At 38.4% G+C, this 14,172-nt stretch overlaps 2 protein-coding genes across 3 annotated transcripts in view; both read right to left on the bottom strand.

Annotated features, from left to right (window-relative positions):
• The window catches only part of LOC126188626 (titin-like), a 471,513-nt gene extending 468,234 nt beyond the window's left edge, over nucleotides 1-3,279 (bottom strand). The window contains exon 1 of the mRNA XM_049930244.1: nucleotides 2,984-3,279. Within this exon, the coding sequence (XP_049786201.1) occupies nucleotides 2,984-3,002 (19 nt within the window). The 5' untranslated portion in view covers nucleotides 3,003-3,279. The remainder of the gene's footprint in view (nucleotides 1-2,983) is intronic.
• Nucleotides 3,280-3,549: 270 nt separating this feature from the next.
• LOC126188686 (protein SCAI) overlaps nucleotides 3,550-14,172 on the bottom strand; it is an 86,671-nt gene continuing 76,048 nt past the window's right edge. For both annotated transcript variants that reach the window (XM_049930296.1, XM_049930303.1), the window contains exon 15: nucleotides 3,550-7,018. In XM_049930296.1, coding sequence (XP_049786253.1) covers nucleotides 6,875-7,018 — 144 coding nt within the window. In that variant the 3' untranslated portion in view covers nucleotides 3,550-6,874. The remainder of the gene's footprint in view (nucleotides 7,019-14,172) is intronic.

The following is a 14,172-nucleotide window of genomic DNA, read 5'->3' as shown; positions in this document are numbered from 1 at the left end:
AACAATTATGCTACATATTCATTATGTGCGACACTAGGTTTTATATTGCCAAAGACTATAGCGTCTCACATACACATATGTCACTGAAGTTTGAATAAGAATCAGACAACAGAATATGATCATTGGTTATCAACTGACTTGCCATGATCTGCACTGAAGGATCACACTGGCCTTCAGTTTCTTTATAGTTTATTTGCTCAGTGGTAACATGCCAGAAAACTAATCCTAAGGTCTGGGAGTCAAACCCCTGTGAGTCCTATGATTTTAATATGTCGCCTTTCACTTCTTCCACATCTAGGAATGTTTGTTAGTGTGAAAAATGCTGAGTTGCACCATGGTTTGGAATCCACATAAAACTGTATGTACTGCTATAACTGGACTTACGTCAGTGTGAAGGTCAGAGAAAGGTAAATGCATAAAATTTCCAATACGCCCATGGTTAATAAAGCACTGAGTTCTTTAAACTAACATTCAGGTGATGACAGTTTTTCTCTTACTACACGAAAGAGTACAGACAGTGTCAGTCTTTTAACTATTCTACAGTCTTTTGACTACTATGAGGATAAGAGATTTATGTCATTTGTGATGTCAAATTTATTTTATATTTTCTTTAGCTCACATGCATCACTACTGCAGCCCACACTACATTTTTGACTAATTCAAGAAGGCCAACCATTAACTTCCATCAAAACTCTGTAATCTGGTGATACCATATTGCTTAGTACGATAAAACAAAGTGATTTAAAAGCCAAATTAAATATTAGCACATGATTCACTCTATTCAATGGTCCTCTGCTAACCATTACCCTGCAAAGAAACATGGTCATCGAGAGTACATTGTATACCCATATATTTATTGGTGTTCTGAGATTAACATTTTTTGACATTATACACTATTTTTAATGGTCTGCAGGAGTCACATCATTAGCATACTACATTCATGGAGCTGCAAATTTCACACAAGACTTACGCCAAAGTACTGAATTCAGAAATGATTACTATCTTCTCCTGCTCTGGAAGAGTGTGTTTTAACTGCAGGCAACAAAATCTGGTTAAGAAAAATTTATCTCAAATGCTAATATTGTGTTATGTCGACAATTATTCACCAGGCTATTCAAAATAACAATAATAATAATAATAATAATAATAATAATAATAATAATAATCATCATCATCATCAGTAGTAGTAGTAGTAGTAGTAGTAGTAGCAGAAGCAACAGCAGCAACAGCAATGACAAATCAACAACATGTAAGTACTAAGAGTATGAAGATATGTTTTCCACAGAAATGCATTTTAGTTATGTCATCACTAATTCTCCATCAGGTAATCAGTTCATAGTACACTTACATGATTGTATAAGAATACGCATTAGCTCCGAGATGGTCTCATTGTCATGTGTCAATAAAGATGGTTCAAATGGATCTAAGCACTATGGGATTTAACTTCTGAGGTCATCCATCCCCTACACTTAGAACTACTTAAACTTAATTAGCCTAAGGACATCAGACACATCCATGGCCAAGGCAGGATTCGAACCTGCGACCATAGCAGCCGCGTTGTTCTGGACTGAAGCACCTAGAACTGCTCGGCCACCACGGCCGGCTGTCAGTAAAGAGTCTTACTATACATAATACGTAACTTCAAAAAAGTACAAAGTATTTTATGCAAGTAACTGCAACAAGCTGTGTATTTTTTTTATTTTTATTTTTAGTTATTGAATTCTTATTTTTGCTCTTTCTTGTGGAGCATATATCAGCTGGAAGCCCAATGTATGGCCCATAATCTCTGTGTGCAAAGTCGATATTCACATTAAACTTTCTATGACACCTACATTTGTTGACTTTATTCTGTTTGCTGGAATGCACACGAACAATGGTAAAAGCAATGATAGCCAACCAAAAGTGTTCAGTAGTCACAAAAGGAAGAAATGATGTCAATTTTCACTATTTATTAATGAGTTGCTACATTTCCTTTCCACTTAAAATACTTTAAGAGGAGCAATTTATGCCATGATGTAAATGACACCCTCCCCTCATGAAATATTTTTCCTGCAAAGTGCCATGAAATAGTGTAACACGGTGTATGTGTATTTATAACAACTTGTTATCAAAACAAATAAATGGTACCTATCAGCATCATGTCTACTGTTCAGTTTTGCTTATGGAAAAGTTTTGCATTAAGTTCTATTATAAGCTATCTCCTGTCATAAAAACATTTCAAAATCAGCTGAGATTCTCAACATCATGTGTTACTTCCACACACTACTGTTCTTCCTACATAAAAAAATAAATGTTAATGGCAAACATTTTGGAAGGACAAAGAAAAACACAGAAATAAATAATTGTCGACAAATAACCAGTAACAATTAAAACAATGAAACACATTTCAATGAATTTCCACAAGTCAAATCTGAATCACCATCAATGTCATTTGTACTGTGATTTACTCCAGAATCTCTCTATGTTACTTACATTACACAATGTTCACAAAATAAGAAGTTATATTCTGTAGATTCTGTTGCTACAGACAGGTTTAACAAGAAGAGAAACACACACCCTAAGCAATTTTGTTTTCCCCATGGATAAAATGCTTCTAGTTGCGCAAGCTACAAGACTCAGCAAAAAGTCAGAACAAAGTGATAGTTCCTCAGCAAATGTTCCATTTAATACAGTTTCAGTCCAGTAAATATGAAGCACTGAATTATCAATCATTTATATATGACTTAATACAAGCCAACTAGCAGTTAAACATCTTTCAAACATATTTTCGTTTTTTAATACTGAATAAAACATGCAACATTATGATTAAAAAGAACTGCAACACCTGTCCACTTGCCCAATAGGGTTAATGACCTGAACTACCCTCATTCTATTTGTGTGTTTCTGAGAGGCAAATAAGAATAACTAAAAATAAACTGCTATGTATAAAGAGACAGTGAACAGAGAGACCAGTTGTTAGAAGGCTTTCAGTAGCTAACCTCACCTGGCCTACTGACTGCCATGACCAAAGTCTGCTACCGTGTGCTGAGTGCTTCTCCAGAATAGCTAACTTGCTGATGCAGATTATTTCAGGAAATCACCTGTTTAACTAACCTCTCCACTAAACAGTTTCAAGTACAACTATTTTAAACCCATAGCTACACTAATGAGGTGTTGAGCTATTTGTATCAAACAGTTTCAGAGCTGAATCACTATTTTGCTTCCATTATCAGTTAAGGTTCTGTGGTACAATATTTTGTGCATCACAACACCAAAAACACTTAGTCATCAGATGCACATGGCACTATTATTGTACCAGACTAGCCACCTGAAGAGCTGCCAAGGAAATGACCTAATTTTAAACACACACACACACACACACACACACACACACACAGCAATGGGTCCCACTTCTTTGGCACCGTTTCAGCTGCAAGGAAATGCATAACAAACAGTACCTTCCCACAAAATACTGAAAATCTGGTGAAGCTAAGACCACCAGTAAATGCACACACATAATGGATGAAAACTAGCTACTAAATATGCATACATATACTAACAAATTTCATGTTAAATTGTTATTTATTCTGTTTGGAGATATTTCATACTATTTTTGCACAACAATTATTTGTACACTTCAGTTTACAATTTGTAAGGAAGGCAAAATAAACACGCTGACATGACAAAATAATTACACAATAAATATCTGACTATTTTATAACTAGAATAAAACAAACTTTACTGCTTAGAGTATATTACTACTTTTAAAGAACCTTTTGATTTGTGTTACATTCAGGAATGCAATTTTCAAAAAGTAACGTATGTCACTTTATTTGGAGAGTTTCAGACATTTGTACTATTTTATAGAAAGACAAATTAATCTCTTATATATTCCCGTTATTTAGGGAAACTTTCTCTTAATGTAAATGTCAAAAGCAGGACACACGCTGACAGGAGAGAAGCTGCAGCAACATACAATGGACCATTAAGCTGAACTTCTCTTTGCATGAAAAAGCACCAGAAACAATAGCTTACAAATTATGAGGAAAAGCACTTTGAAAAGGCACATGGTCCACATATGAGATATTAACAAGTTTCAATGCATGTTAGTAGTACTAGATGATATTCAGGAAATCATCACATATTGAACAGTTATATCAGTAAAGTATTTTTTCCACAGTGTCACTTATTCATACAATATTTTATTACCTAGATACAAGATGTGTCTAGGTTTTACATCTTATAAAAATAAGTCTCCAAAATAACAAGATGCTTGTATCTTTACTTGCTTTTAATAAATTCAGTTTCTAGGAATTCAGTAAATTAACTGAAATTTGGTGCTGTGGAATCTCTAAGATCTAACTGCGCAATTAGTCAAAGTTGTGCATTATATCTACATTCAGCGAGATTTTCCTCCAGCAATATATACTGCAAGGAACATTACTGTTAATACAAGGATGATTTATTGTTGTTATATAGTGAGTGTATTTTTCAAATGTATCTGCTAAATATTTGATTTAATATGTTGCAATGATTATTGAAACCCCTCAAGCAGATAATGGTGTCAGTCAGTTATGATACAAAAAATGATATGTTGAAATCTAATTAAGAAAGATCAAACAGCACATAGCAGCTGTATTACAGTATATATTAATAGAAATTGTATCTATATTGTGTGTTATTTTCAATCTGAAAAGCTTTTTATCTCCTGAAGTATGTAACAATCTGACAATTTTTCTCTTATGTATTCAAAACACTACAGAGTTACTGGGAATGCTAATCTTTCCCATCTTTCACAATATTTTTATTTAGACGGCACGTACATAAATAACGGAGGCACATTATGGAAGGAGGAAAAGGCCAGTGCCTTTATTATAAAAACTGGTGTTATGTTGGTGGTGTTCACGGTACAAACCTTTTCACCTACGCTACAAAATACTACTACTGTGATTTATTTACTATTATGTTTGTCATGTCTGAAAGAGAGAGAAAATTTCTTTTGTGCAAACTTTTTAACTACTGTAGCTGAGGTAAACTGAAAACAGAATCACATGCAAAGCAATTCTTATAGATCTGCTAGGTATCTTACTAGAAAACTTTTCTAGCCTAAAATGATTCTTTGAATTGTCATACTGATCACTACAGATCCAAATAGCACAGTACACAGAAATTTGGATTTCTCCAAATAAAGTGACTACTACACAAAGAAAAGAAAATTCAATTTGAAAGTGATGTGGCAGACATAACAATGTAAAATAAAAGGGCAACAAAATGCTGCTGAACCTCATAACTACACATTTTAGGCATTATAAATACAGTGTGTGTGTGTGTGTGTGTGTGTGTGTGTGTGTGTGTGTGTGTGTGTGTGTGTGTACTAGATGTAGGATAATACTGAATGGTGATTATAAAATTAAATCCCTTTGAAACAGTAACAGAATTATCTTCATGAATGTAGCATGTATGAATACCAAAATATTGCATATGCACAAGGCATTTGTATAGGTACTTTGGTCTAAGCAGAAACTGATATGAGACCAACCTCTAACAAATTAACATTTAGCTTCTGCAACATACTGTGTGTAGTTCTCTATCTGCCAGCTTCTCCAGCTGATCCTCAATGTGTATTTTATTCACAGTCAAAACTAAAGATGACACAAAATATGAAAGAACTGAAGAATATAATCATATAACAGACTCAGGATTACAGTGCTCACAGAAAGTTAAATTCTATTTCTCCAACACAGAAAAGCAACAGTTTATTGAATTACAATTTTACAATGATAAAAACATAGAAAGGAAAGTTAATTACTGATGGTGAACAGACTAAGATAAAATCATCTACATATGTGTATGAAATGGTTATTGCATTTTTACACTAATCCCTGAATTATAAAACCAGAGAAATCTTTGAGGATAGAGTAAATATTCATTCAAAAACAATATCTGCAGGAATGAGCAGCCCAATGTGGAAGATAAGTGTTACAAAAGCCACAGAGGGCCACAAAAATTTGTTCCCAAAAACTCAACAATACTGTCTCTTTAAATACAGTATTTACATGTTGGGGTGTGCTGGAAATTGTTTAACAGTTCTTCAAAACTTTGACAGTTCCTGAAGAAGTTAAACATTACTATTCTAACAATACAAAATATATACATGTAGTTGTATAAGTGTTCTCAATTTTACATTAACGTCTTTAGCAAAATAATATTGTACAGCGTTAACATCCACTCCTTGTGAAACATTCCTCAGTCTTAAAAAAGGCTTAACTCAATTTAATAGTGAATCACTTGCTCTCAAACTACCAACACACCCCTAAATCGAACTGGACTATGTATACAACATAAGAAACAATTCACATACAGATTTTCGGCACAAATATCATACTCACCTTCCACGCATTTTGTAAATTTGACTAGTATCACTGCAATACATGTGGTGCATGGGCTCAGTTAGTCTCACAGCCTCTTGGAAATCCCAACTTCCCAGTTATGGCAGTGCTTCATTGGGATAACCTATTTGACTGAGCCCACTTGCCCTCAAAGCAAAGCGTCTAGTACAACTCCTGTGAGTCAGTGGATGTCCTCCAGCGAGAGCTATATCTCTATGCAACTTGCAAAGCTCGGTAACTTTTGATTACTTTTAACAAATATCAACAAACTCATCACCAAGGTCAACTTTTATATATTATTTTTTCTTAAAGCTATGAAAAGGATGATTTCTCTGGAACTGAATTAACATTTCCCATTCACCCTTTACCAATTGATCATTGGCAGAGTGAAAATATGGGCGTTAGCTGATGAGGATATAGTGGCAGATGAAGATGGTGATGACACTTTTATCAGCTGTAGCAGTGACAATGCTGGAATCTTGGGTCACAGCAATGGGGGCCGGCGATCAGTCTACTTCATCACTTTCTACGAAGTGCGATCGAACTTCCAAATGAGATGCTAGGTCCAAAACTAGATGATGTAATGCAGGGTGATCAAGTAAATCACCATCAGGCAAAGGTGGCTGGCTACGTGGCCTTAACTGCCTCCCCTGTGAAGAAAAGAAAATAAAACTTTTAATTTTAAAAATGACATATTTCTTGATTTTGAGACAGATATTTTGTGTGTGTGTGTGTGTGTGGGGGGGGGGGGGTAGGGAGGGAGGGAGGGAGTGGCAGCTGGGGGAACACATTATTTCACAGATTTTATGTGAAGGAAGAAGAGGACACACACATCTGCCACAAGCCATCAAAATATTGGTAAATTAACAGCAGCATATGGACTGCAGTTAATCACAGTGTGTCACTGGTATTAAATGGTGGCAAATACATAAAGGAAACATATTCAAAGCACTGGGGTGCTATATGTCCAGATGGAATGACCAGCAATCAACAAACAAGTCAGATGACTGGAATGCTTCTTTAGTTATAGTTTCACAAAGTTATATAAAAATCAGTGGGAGAATAGAAATGAACAAAAACATGTGTGGCAACAGAAATGAACAGCTAACAAGAAAGAGCACCCGTTGTTAAAAATTATACAGCAGTTCTGGAAAGAAACAAATGATCACTCAATGGCAAAATCAAAAACAGGTAAGGGGTGGAGGGAAGGGGGATATATATATATATATATATATATATATATATATATATATATATATATATATATTCAAAATAAGTAAATAAAAGTCTCTTAATAAATTTTAGGTCTCAGTGAAAAACATACATTAAATAAAAAGATTAGAGTAGAGTCAAAAATTGAAACGTAAAGCTAAGAGAGTGACAATAAGCTGAAAACCATCTTCATATCTGAATTATCATCAAACAAATACAAAAAATTATAGGTGTTTTAATATCCTGGTCACACATATGTCTCTAGAGATGGAGTACAGGTCAGTTGGATAAGACTGAGGAAGGAACAACTCCAGAATGTAAATTCTTTTAAATGTGAATAGAAATGAGGACAAATAAGGGACATAGGAGAGAAGAGATTCGATTAACAAGCAATAGCAATGACAGAGAAAGAAAATGATTGATAAATAATAAGAGTGTGTGTGTGTGTTTTTTTTTTTTTTGCAGAATTTTCTTTGTTCCTGCTGTTCAAATTTATTCATTTAATTTTCCTTCCCATGGTTTGCTTATGTTTCAAAATTCCTGTTGTCTCCAGATTATCTTTTATTTTCCACTACTTCATTCAGCATGGGTTGCAAGGGAGACTTCATGAAATTTGCCAACAAATGACCTAAAGTCATAATACAGGTCCATGATCACTATGTCACTAGTTACCATAACTTTCCATCCTGACTATTTTTGGTTACAAGCAATTGAAGGCAGAAAATTTGGTTAATGCCTGAAGACTGCCAACACCCACCATTAGATACACTTGGGAAACACTAGTTCACATGAGTGGTTATTCCTTTTTACCACTACTGAGCACATTCAAATCAGGAACACAAAACAACAAAATTAATTTTTTTCAATGCTAATTATCATATCGCTCAACTCTATGAGATCATACATCAATAACGAATTTTAATACCTAATGCGCGCAGAATATGCAGACAACATACTTATGGTGCAGGAAAACCCTTACTAGAACTTCAATGCGCTGGACCAGTCAGTATCAATGGCACTGACATTAACTTCCAGTAACCAAACAACCTGGATGGTAGCGTGATCCTTGCCAAGCTTGGTCTCAACATCATCTTAGTCTCACTAAAAGGGAATCAACATAGTAGTGCTTACCATGTGGGTTCCGCAGTAACACTCATTTGTGTCCGAGCCTCTAGACAAGGATCACATCTACCAGAAAACTTCCAATTTTAACTATAGTGACATCAACTTTGTGTTGGAAGATTATGATTGCCACGGTGTACATGGGGCTACCAGGTGACCAGAAATCATGGCTCTGTATTGAAGCACGGTAAAGTTACATCTATATCTATATCCATACTCCGCAAGCCACCTGATGGTGTGTCGCGGAGGGTACCTGAGTACCTCTATCGGTTCTCCCTTCTATTCCAATCTCGTATTGTTCGTGGAAAGAAGGATTGTCGGTATGCCTCTGTGTGGGCTCTAATCTCTCTGATTTTATCCTCATGGTCTCTTCGCGAGATATACATAGGAGGGAGCACTATACTGCTTGACTCTTAGGTGAAGGTATGTTCTCGAAACTTCAACAAAAGCCCGTACCGAGCTACTGAGCGTCTCTCCTGCAGAGTCTTCCACTGGAGTTTATCTATTATCTCCGTAACGCTTTCGCAATAACTAAATGATCCTGTAATGAAGCGCGCTGCTCTCCGTTGGATCTTCTCTATCTCTTCTATCAACCCTATCTGGTACGGATCCCACACTGTGGAGCAGTATTCAAGCAGTGGGCGAACAAGTGTACTGTAACCTACTTCCTTTGTTTTTGGATTGCATTTCCTTAGGATTCTTCCAATGAATCTCAGTCTGGCATCTGCTTTACCGACGATCAACTATATATGATCATTCCATTTTAAATCACTTCTAATGCGTACTCCCAGATAATTTATGGCATTAACTGCTTCCAGTTGCTGACCTGCTATATTGTAGCTAAACGATAAGGGATCTTTCTTTCTTTCTATGTATTCGCAGGACATTACACTTGTCTACATTGAGATTCAATTGCCATTCCCTGTACCATGCGTCAATTCGCTGCAGATCCTCCTGCATTTCAGTACAATTTTCCATTGTTACAACCTCTCAATATACCACAGCATCATCCACAAAAAGCCTTAGTGAACTTCCGATGCCATCCACAAGGTCATTTATGTATATTGTGAATAGCAACGGTCCTACGACACTCCCCTGCGGCACACCTGAAATCACGCTTACTTCGGAAGACTTCTCTCCATTGAGAATGACATGTTGCATTCTGTTATCTAGGAACTTTTCAATCCAATCACACAATTGGTCTGATAGTCCATATGCTCTTACTTTGTTCATTAAACGACTGTGGGGAACTGTATCGAACGCCTTGCGGAAGTCAAGAAACATGGCATCTACCTGGGAACCCGTGTCTATGGCCCTCTGAGTCTCGTGGACGAATAGCGCGAGCTGGGTTTCACACGACTGTCTTTTTCGAAACCCATGCTGATTCCTACAGAGTTGATTTCTAGTCTCCAGAAAAGTCATTATACTTGAACATAATATGTGTTCCAAAATTCTACAACTGATCGACGTTAGAGATATAAGTCTATAGTTCTGCACATCTGTCCGACGTCCCTTCTTGAAAACGGGGATGACCTGTGCCCTTTTCCAATCCTTTGGAACGCTACACTCTTCTAGAGACCTACGGTACACCGCTGCAATAAGGGGGGCAAGTTCCTTCGCGTGCTCTGCGTAAAATCGAACTGGTATCCCATCAGGCTCAGCGGCATTTCCTCTATTGATCGATTTTAATTGTTTCCCTATCCCATGTCATCTATTTCGATATCTACCATTTTGTCATCTGTGCGGCAATCTAGAGAAGGAACTACAGTGTAGTCTTCCTCTGTGAAACAGCTTTGGAAAAAGACATTTAGTATTTCAGCCTTTAGTCTGTCATCCTCTATTTCAGTACCATTTTGGTCACAGAGTGTCTGGACATTTTGTTTTGATCCACCTACCGCTTTGACATAAGACCATAATTTCTTAGGATTTACTGGCAAGTCAGTACATAGAACTTTACTTTTGAATTCATTGAACGCCTCTCGCATAGCTCTCCTCACACTACATTTCACTTCGCGTAATTTTTGTTTGTCTGCAAGGCTTTGGCTATGTTTATGTTTGCTGTGAAGTTCCCTTTGCTTCCCCAGCAGTTTTCTAACTTGGTTGTTGTACCACGGTGGCTCTTTCCCATCTCTTACAATCTTGCTTGGCACATACTCATCTAACGCATATTGTACGATGGTTTTGAACTTTGTCCACTGATCCTCAACACTATCTGTACTTGAGACAAAACTTTTGTGTTGAGCCGTCAGGTACTCTGAAATCTGCTTTTTGTCACTTTTGCTAAACAGAAAAATCTTCCTACCTTTTTTAATATTTCTATTTACGGCTGAAATCATCGATGCAGTAACCACTTTATGATCACTGATTCCCTGTTCTGCATTAACTGTTTCAAATAATTCGGGTCTGTTTGTCACCAGAAGGTCTAATATGTTATCGCCACGAGTCGGTTCTCTGTTTAACTGCTCAAGGTAGTTCTCAGATAAAGCACTTAAAAAAATTTCACTGGATTCTTTGTCCCTGCCACCCGTTATGAACGTTTGAGTCTCCCAGTCTACATCCGGCAAATTAAAATCTCCACCCAGAACTATAACATGGTGGGGAAATCTACTCGAAATATTTTCCAAATTATCCTTCAGGTGCTCAGCCACAACAGCTGCTGAGCCAGGGGGCCTATAGAGACATCCAATTACCATGTCTGAGCCTGCTTTAACCGTGACCTTCACCCAAATTATTTCACATTTCGGATCTCCGTCAATTTCCTTCGATACTATTGCACTTCTTATCGCTGTAAACATGCCTCCCCCTTTACTGTCCAGCCTGTCTCTGCGGTATACATTCCAATCTGAGTTTACGATTTCATTACTGTTTACGTCTCGTTTCAGCCAACTTTCTGTCCCTAGTACTATGTGGGCATTGTGACCGTTTATTAATGAGAGCAGTTCTGGGACCGTTCTGTAGACGCTCCTGCAGTTTACATTACCACATTAACATTGTCATTCCCTGTTGCATTTTGCCTACTCCTACCTTGCTGCGTCTCAGGAGGCATCTTGTCGGGCCTTGGGAGGGAATTCTCTAGCCTAAAAAACCCACATGTGCACTCCACACGTACTCCGCTACCCTTGTAGCCACTTCCTGCGTGTAGTGCACGCCTGACCTATTCAGGGTCAGTGAGGCTTTCCGCCTTCACCAACTCTGCCAAACGCCTGTGCGAATTGAGGATGACCTCTGAACCCAGACGGCAGGAGTCATTGGTGCCGATATAAGCAACAATTTGCAGTCGGGTGCACCCAGAGCTCTCTATCGCCGCTGGCAGGGCCTCCTCCACATCTCGGATGAGACCCCCCGGCAAGCAGACAGAGTGAACACTGGCCTGCTTCCCCGACCTTTCCGCTATTTCCCTAAGGGGCTCCATCACCCGCCTAAAGTTGGAGCTCCCAATAACTAATAAACCCCTCCTCCCGTGTGCCTGCTTGGACCTTGCTGAAGGACCGGCCACATGTCCACTCACAGGCAGAGCGGGCAACGCCACAAGGCCAGCTTCCACATTGACCCTCCGCCTCATGCGCTGCGAACGCCGCTGAACCCGCCACTCCCCTTGGGGAGAGGGTGGCTCAACCGCGCCCGGTACCCACAAAGATGTCTCGACAGCATGTAACACCTGGGGTGTACCATGCAACGCACCAGACTCCCCACTACCGCTACACTCCGAGGCAGCAGCCTGTAGACGGCTGACCGCGGCCATCAACACATTCAGCTGTTTGCGAACAGCGGCCAGCTCCTCCTGCGTCCGTACACAGCAGTCACACATCCTATCCATCCTAAGAAATCAATTTACTGTAGAGAGTTAATAAACTTTTCACTAGACTGCTAATTCACTAAAGGCAGCTGATAGTTGACTAAACTGTGGTTACTAGACACTTCTTGTAGAAAACAATGAAAATAGCACTACCTGTCTCTGGACCGTATTGAAAACAAACACTAGCACTACTGGCACTATGGTTTACTAAAGGGACTCTATCTGACTGTATTCAAAACAAACACGAAATCTGTGGAACACTATTACTGGCACTCAACAATTAAAGCTTCCTAAAAGCAAAAACACACGGAAAAAGAAGTGACAAGTAAGAAAAATACAGTTCATACTTAAATTAACGTAGCTCGCTGCACAGCAGAAGTGACACAGACGGCAGTTACATTACGTACAATTAATTCACAACAGCAAAGTGTGATTCTCCTCTAACAGTGGTAGGTGGACGTGAAGATACAATCCTGACTTAAGTTGTCTCTTCTGAGATGGCAGCACAATGGGCATTTTCTTAGCTTTGGAACAAAACCAGAGTAGGTATTGTTTAAGAGGAGATTCAATTTCAGTAAATCCAACTGAAAATGCTTTGAGTGAGGACACGACAACTTCATTGGCCTCATCAAATTTCATGAAGGTGCATATCAAAAGAGGGTTTGACAGAGTATTTCCTAATATGGTTCAAGACTACAAATGTTATCTTCAAAACTTCCAAGATGGGGCTTGGCTCGAAGCATTTAATTTGCTGCATGATGACTGTTTAAGAAAATAATAAATAAACCTGTCACGTGAAGACGTGCTCCAATGGTGCGAAACCTGTCACGACATTTTAGAAAAAGTAATTCAACAGCCAGTGTGGAAGATTTTATTCATCACATGCAACTTTGGCTGCAGTTGCCCAACCTCTAAAATAATATGTTCAAAGCTCTCTACCAGAGCAATCCCTTCTAGAAAAGACCATACAGCAGGAGGCAAGCTACATCTACATCTACATTTATACTCCACAAGCCACCCAACAGTGTGTGGCGGAGGGCACTTTACGTGCCACTGCATTACCTCCCTTTCCTGTTCCAGTCGCGTATGGTTCGCGAAAAGAACGACTGCCGGAAAGCCTCCGTACGCACTCAAATATCTCTAATTTTACATTCGTGATCTCCTCGGGAGGTATAAGCAGGGGGAAGCAATATATTCGATACCTCATCCAGAAACGCACCCTCTCAAATACTGGACAGCAAGCTACACCGCGATGCAAAGCGCCTCTCTTGCAGAGTCTGCCACTTGAGTTTGCTTAACATCTCCGTAACACTATCACGCTTACCAAATAATCTTGTGACGAGTGTTTTGTAAGCCACCTCCTTTGTTGATGGACTACATTTTCTAAGGACTCTCCCAATGAATCTCAATCTGGCACCCACCTTACCAACAATTACTTTTATATGATCATTCCACTCCAAATCATTCCGTACACATACTCCCAGATATTTTACAGAAGTAACTGCTACCAGTGTTTGTTCTGCTATCATATAATCATACAATAAAGGATCCTTCTTTCTATGTATCCACTATACATAACATTTGTCTATGTTGCCACTCCCTGCACCAAGTGCCTATCTGCTGCAGATCTTCCTGCATTTCCCTGCAATTTTCTAATGCTGCAACTTCTCTGTA

Source organism: Schistocerca cancellata, chromosome 1 (assembly GCF_023864275.1).
Source record: "Schistocerca cancellata isolate TAMUIC-IGC-003103 chromosome 1, iqSchCanc2.1, whole genome shotgun sequence".
Taxonomy (NCBI): domain Eukaryota; kingdom Metazoa; phylum Arthropoda; class Insecta; order Orthoptera; family Acrididae; genus Schistocerca; species Schistocerca cancellata.
Note: the sequence above shows the minus strand (reverse complement) of the source record. Positions and strands in the feature narration are given on the sequence as shown.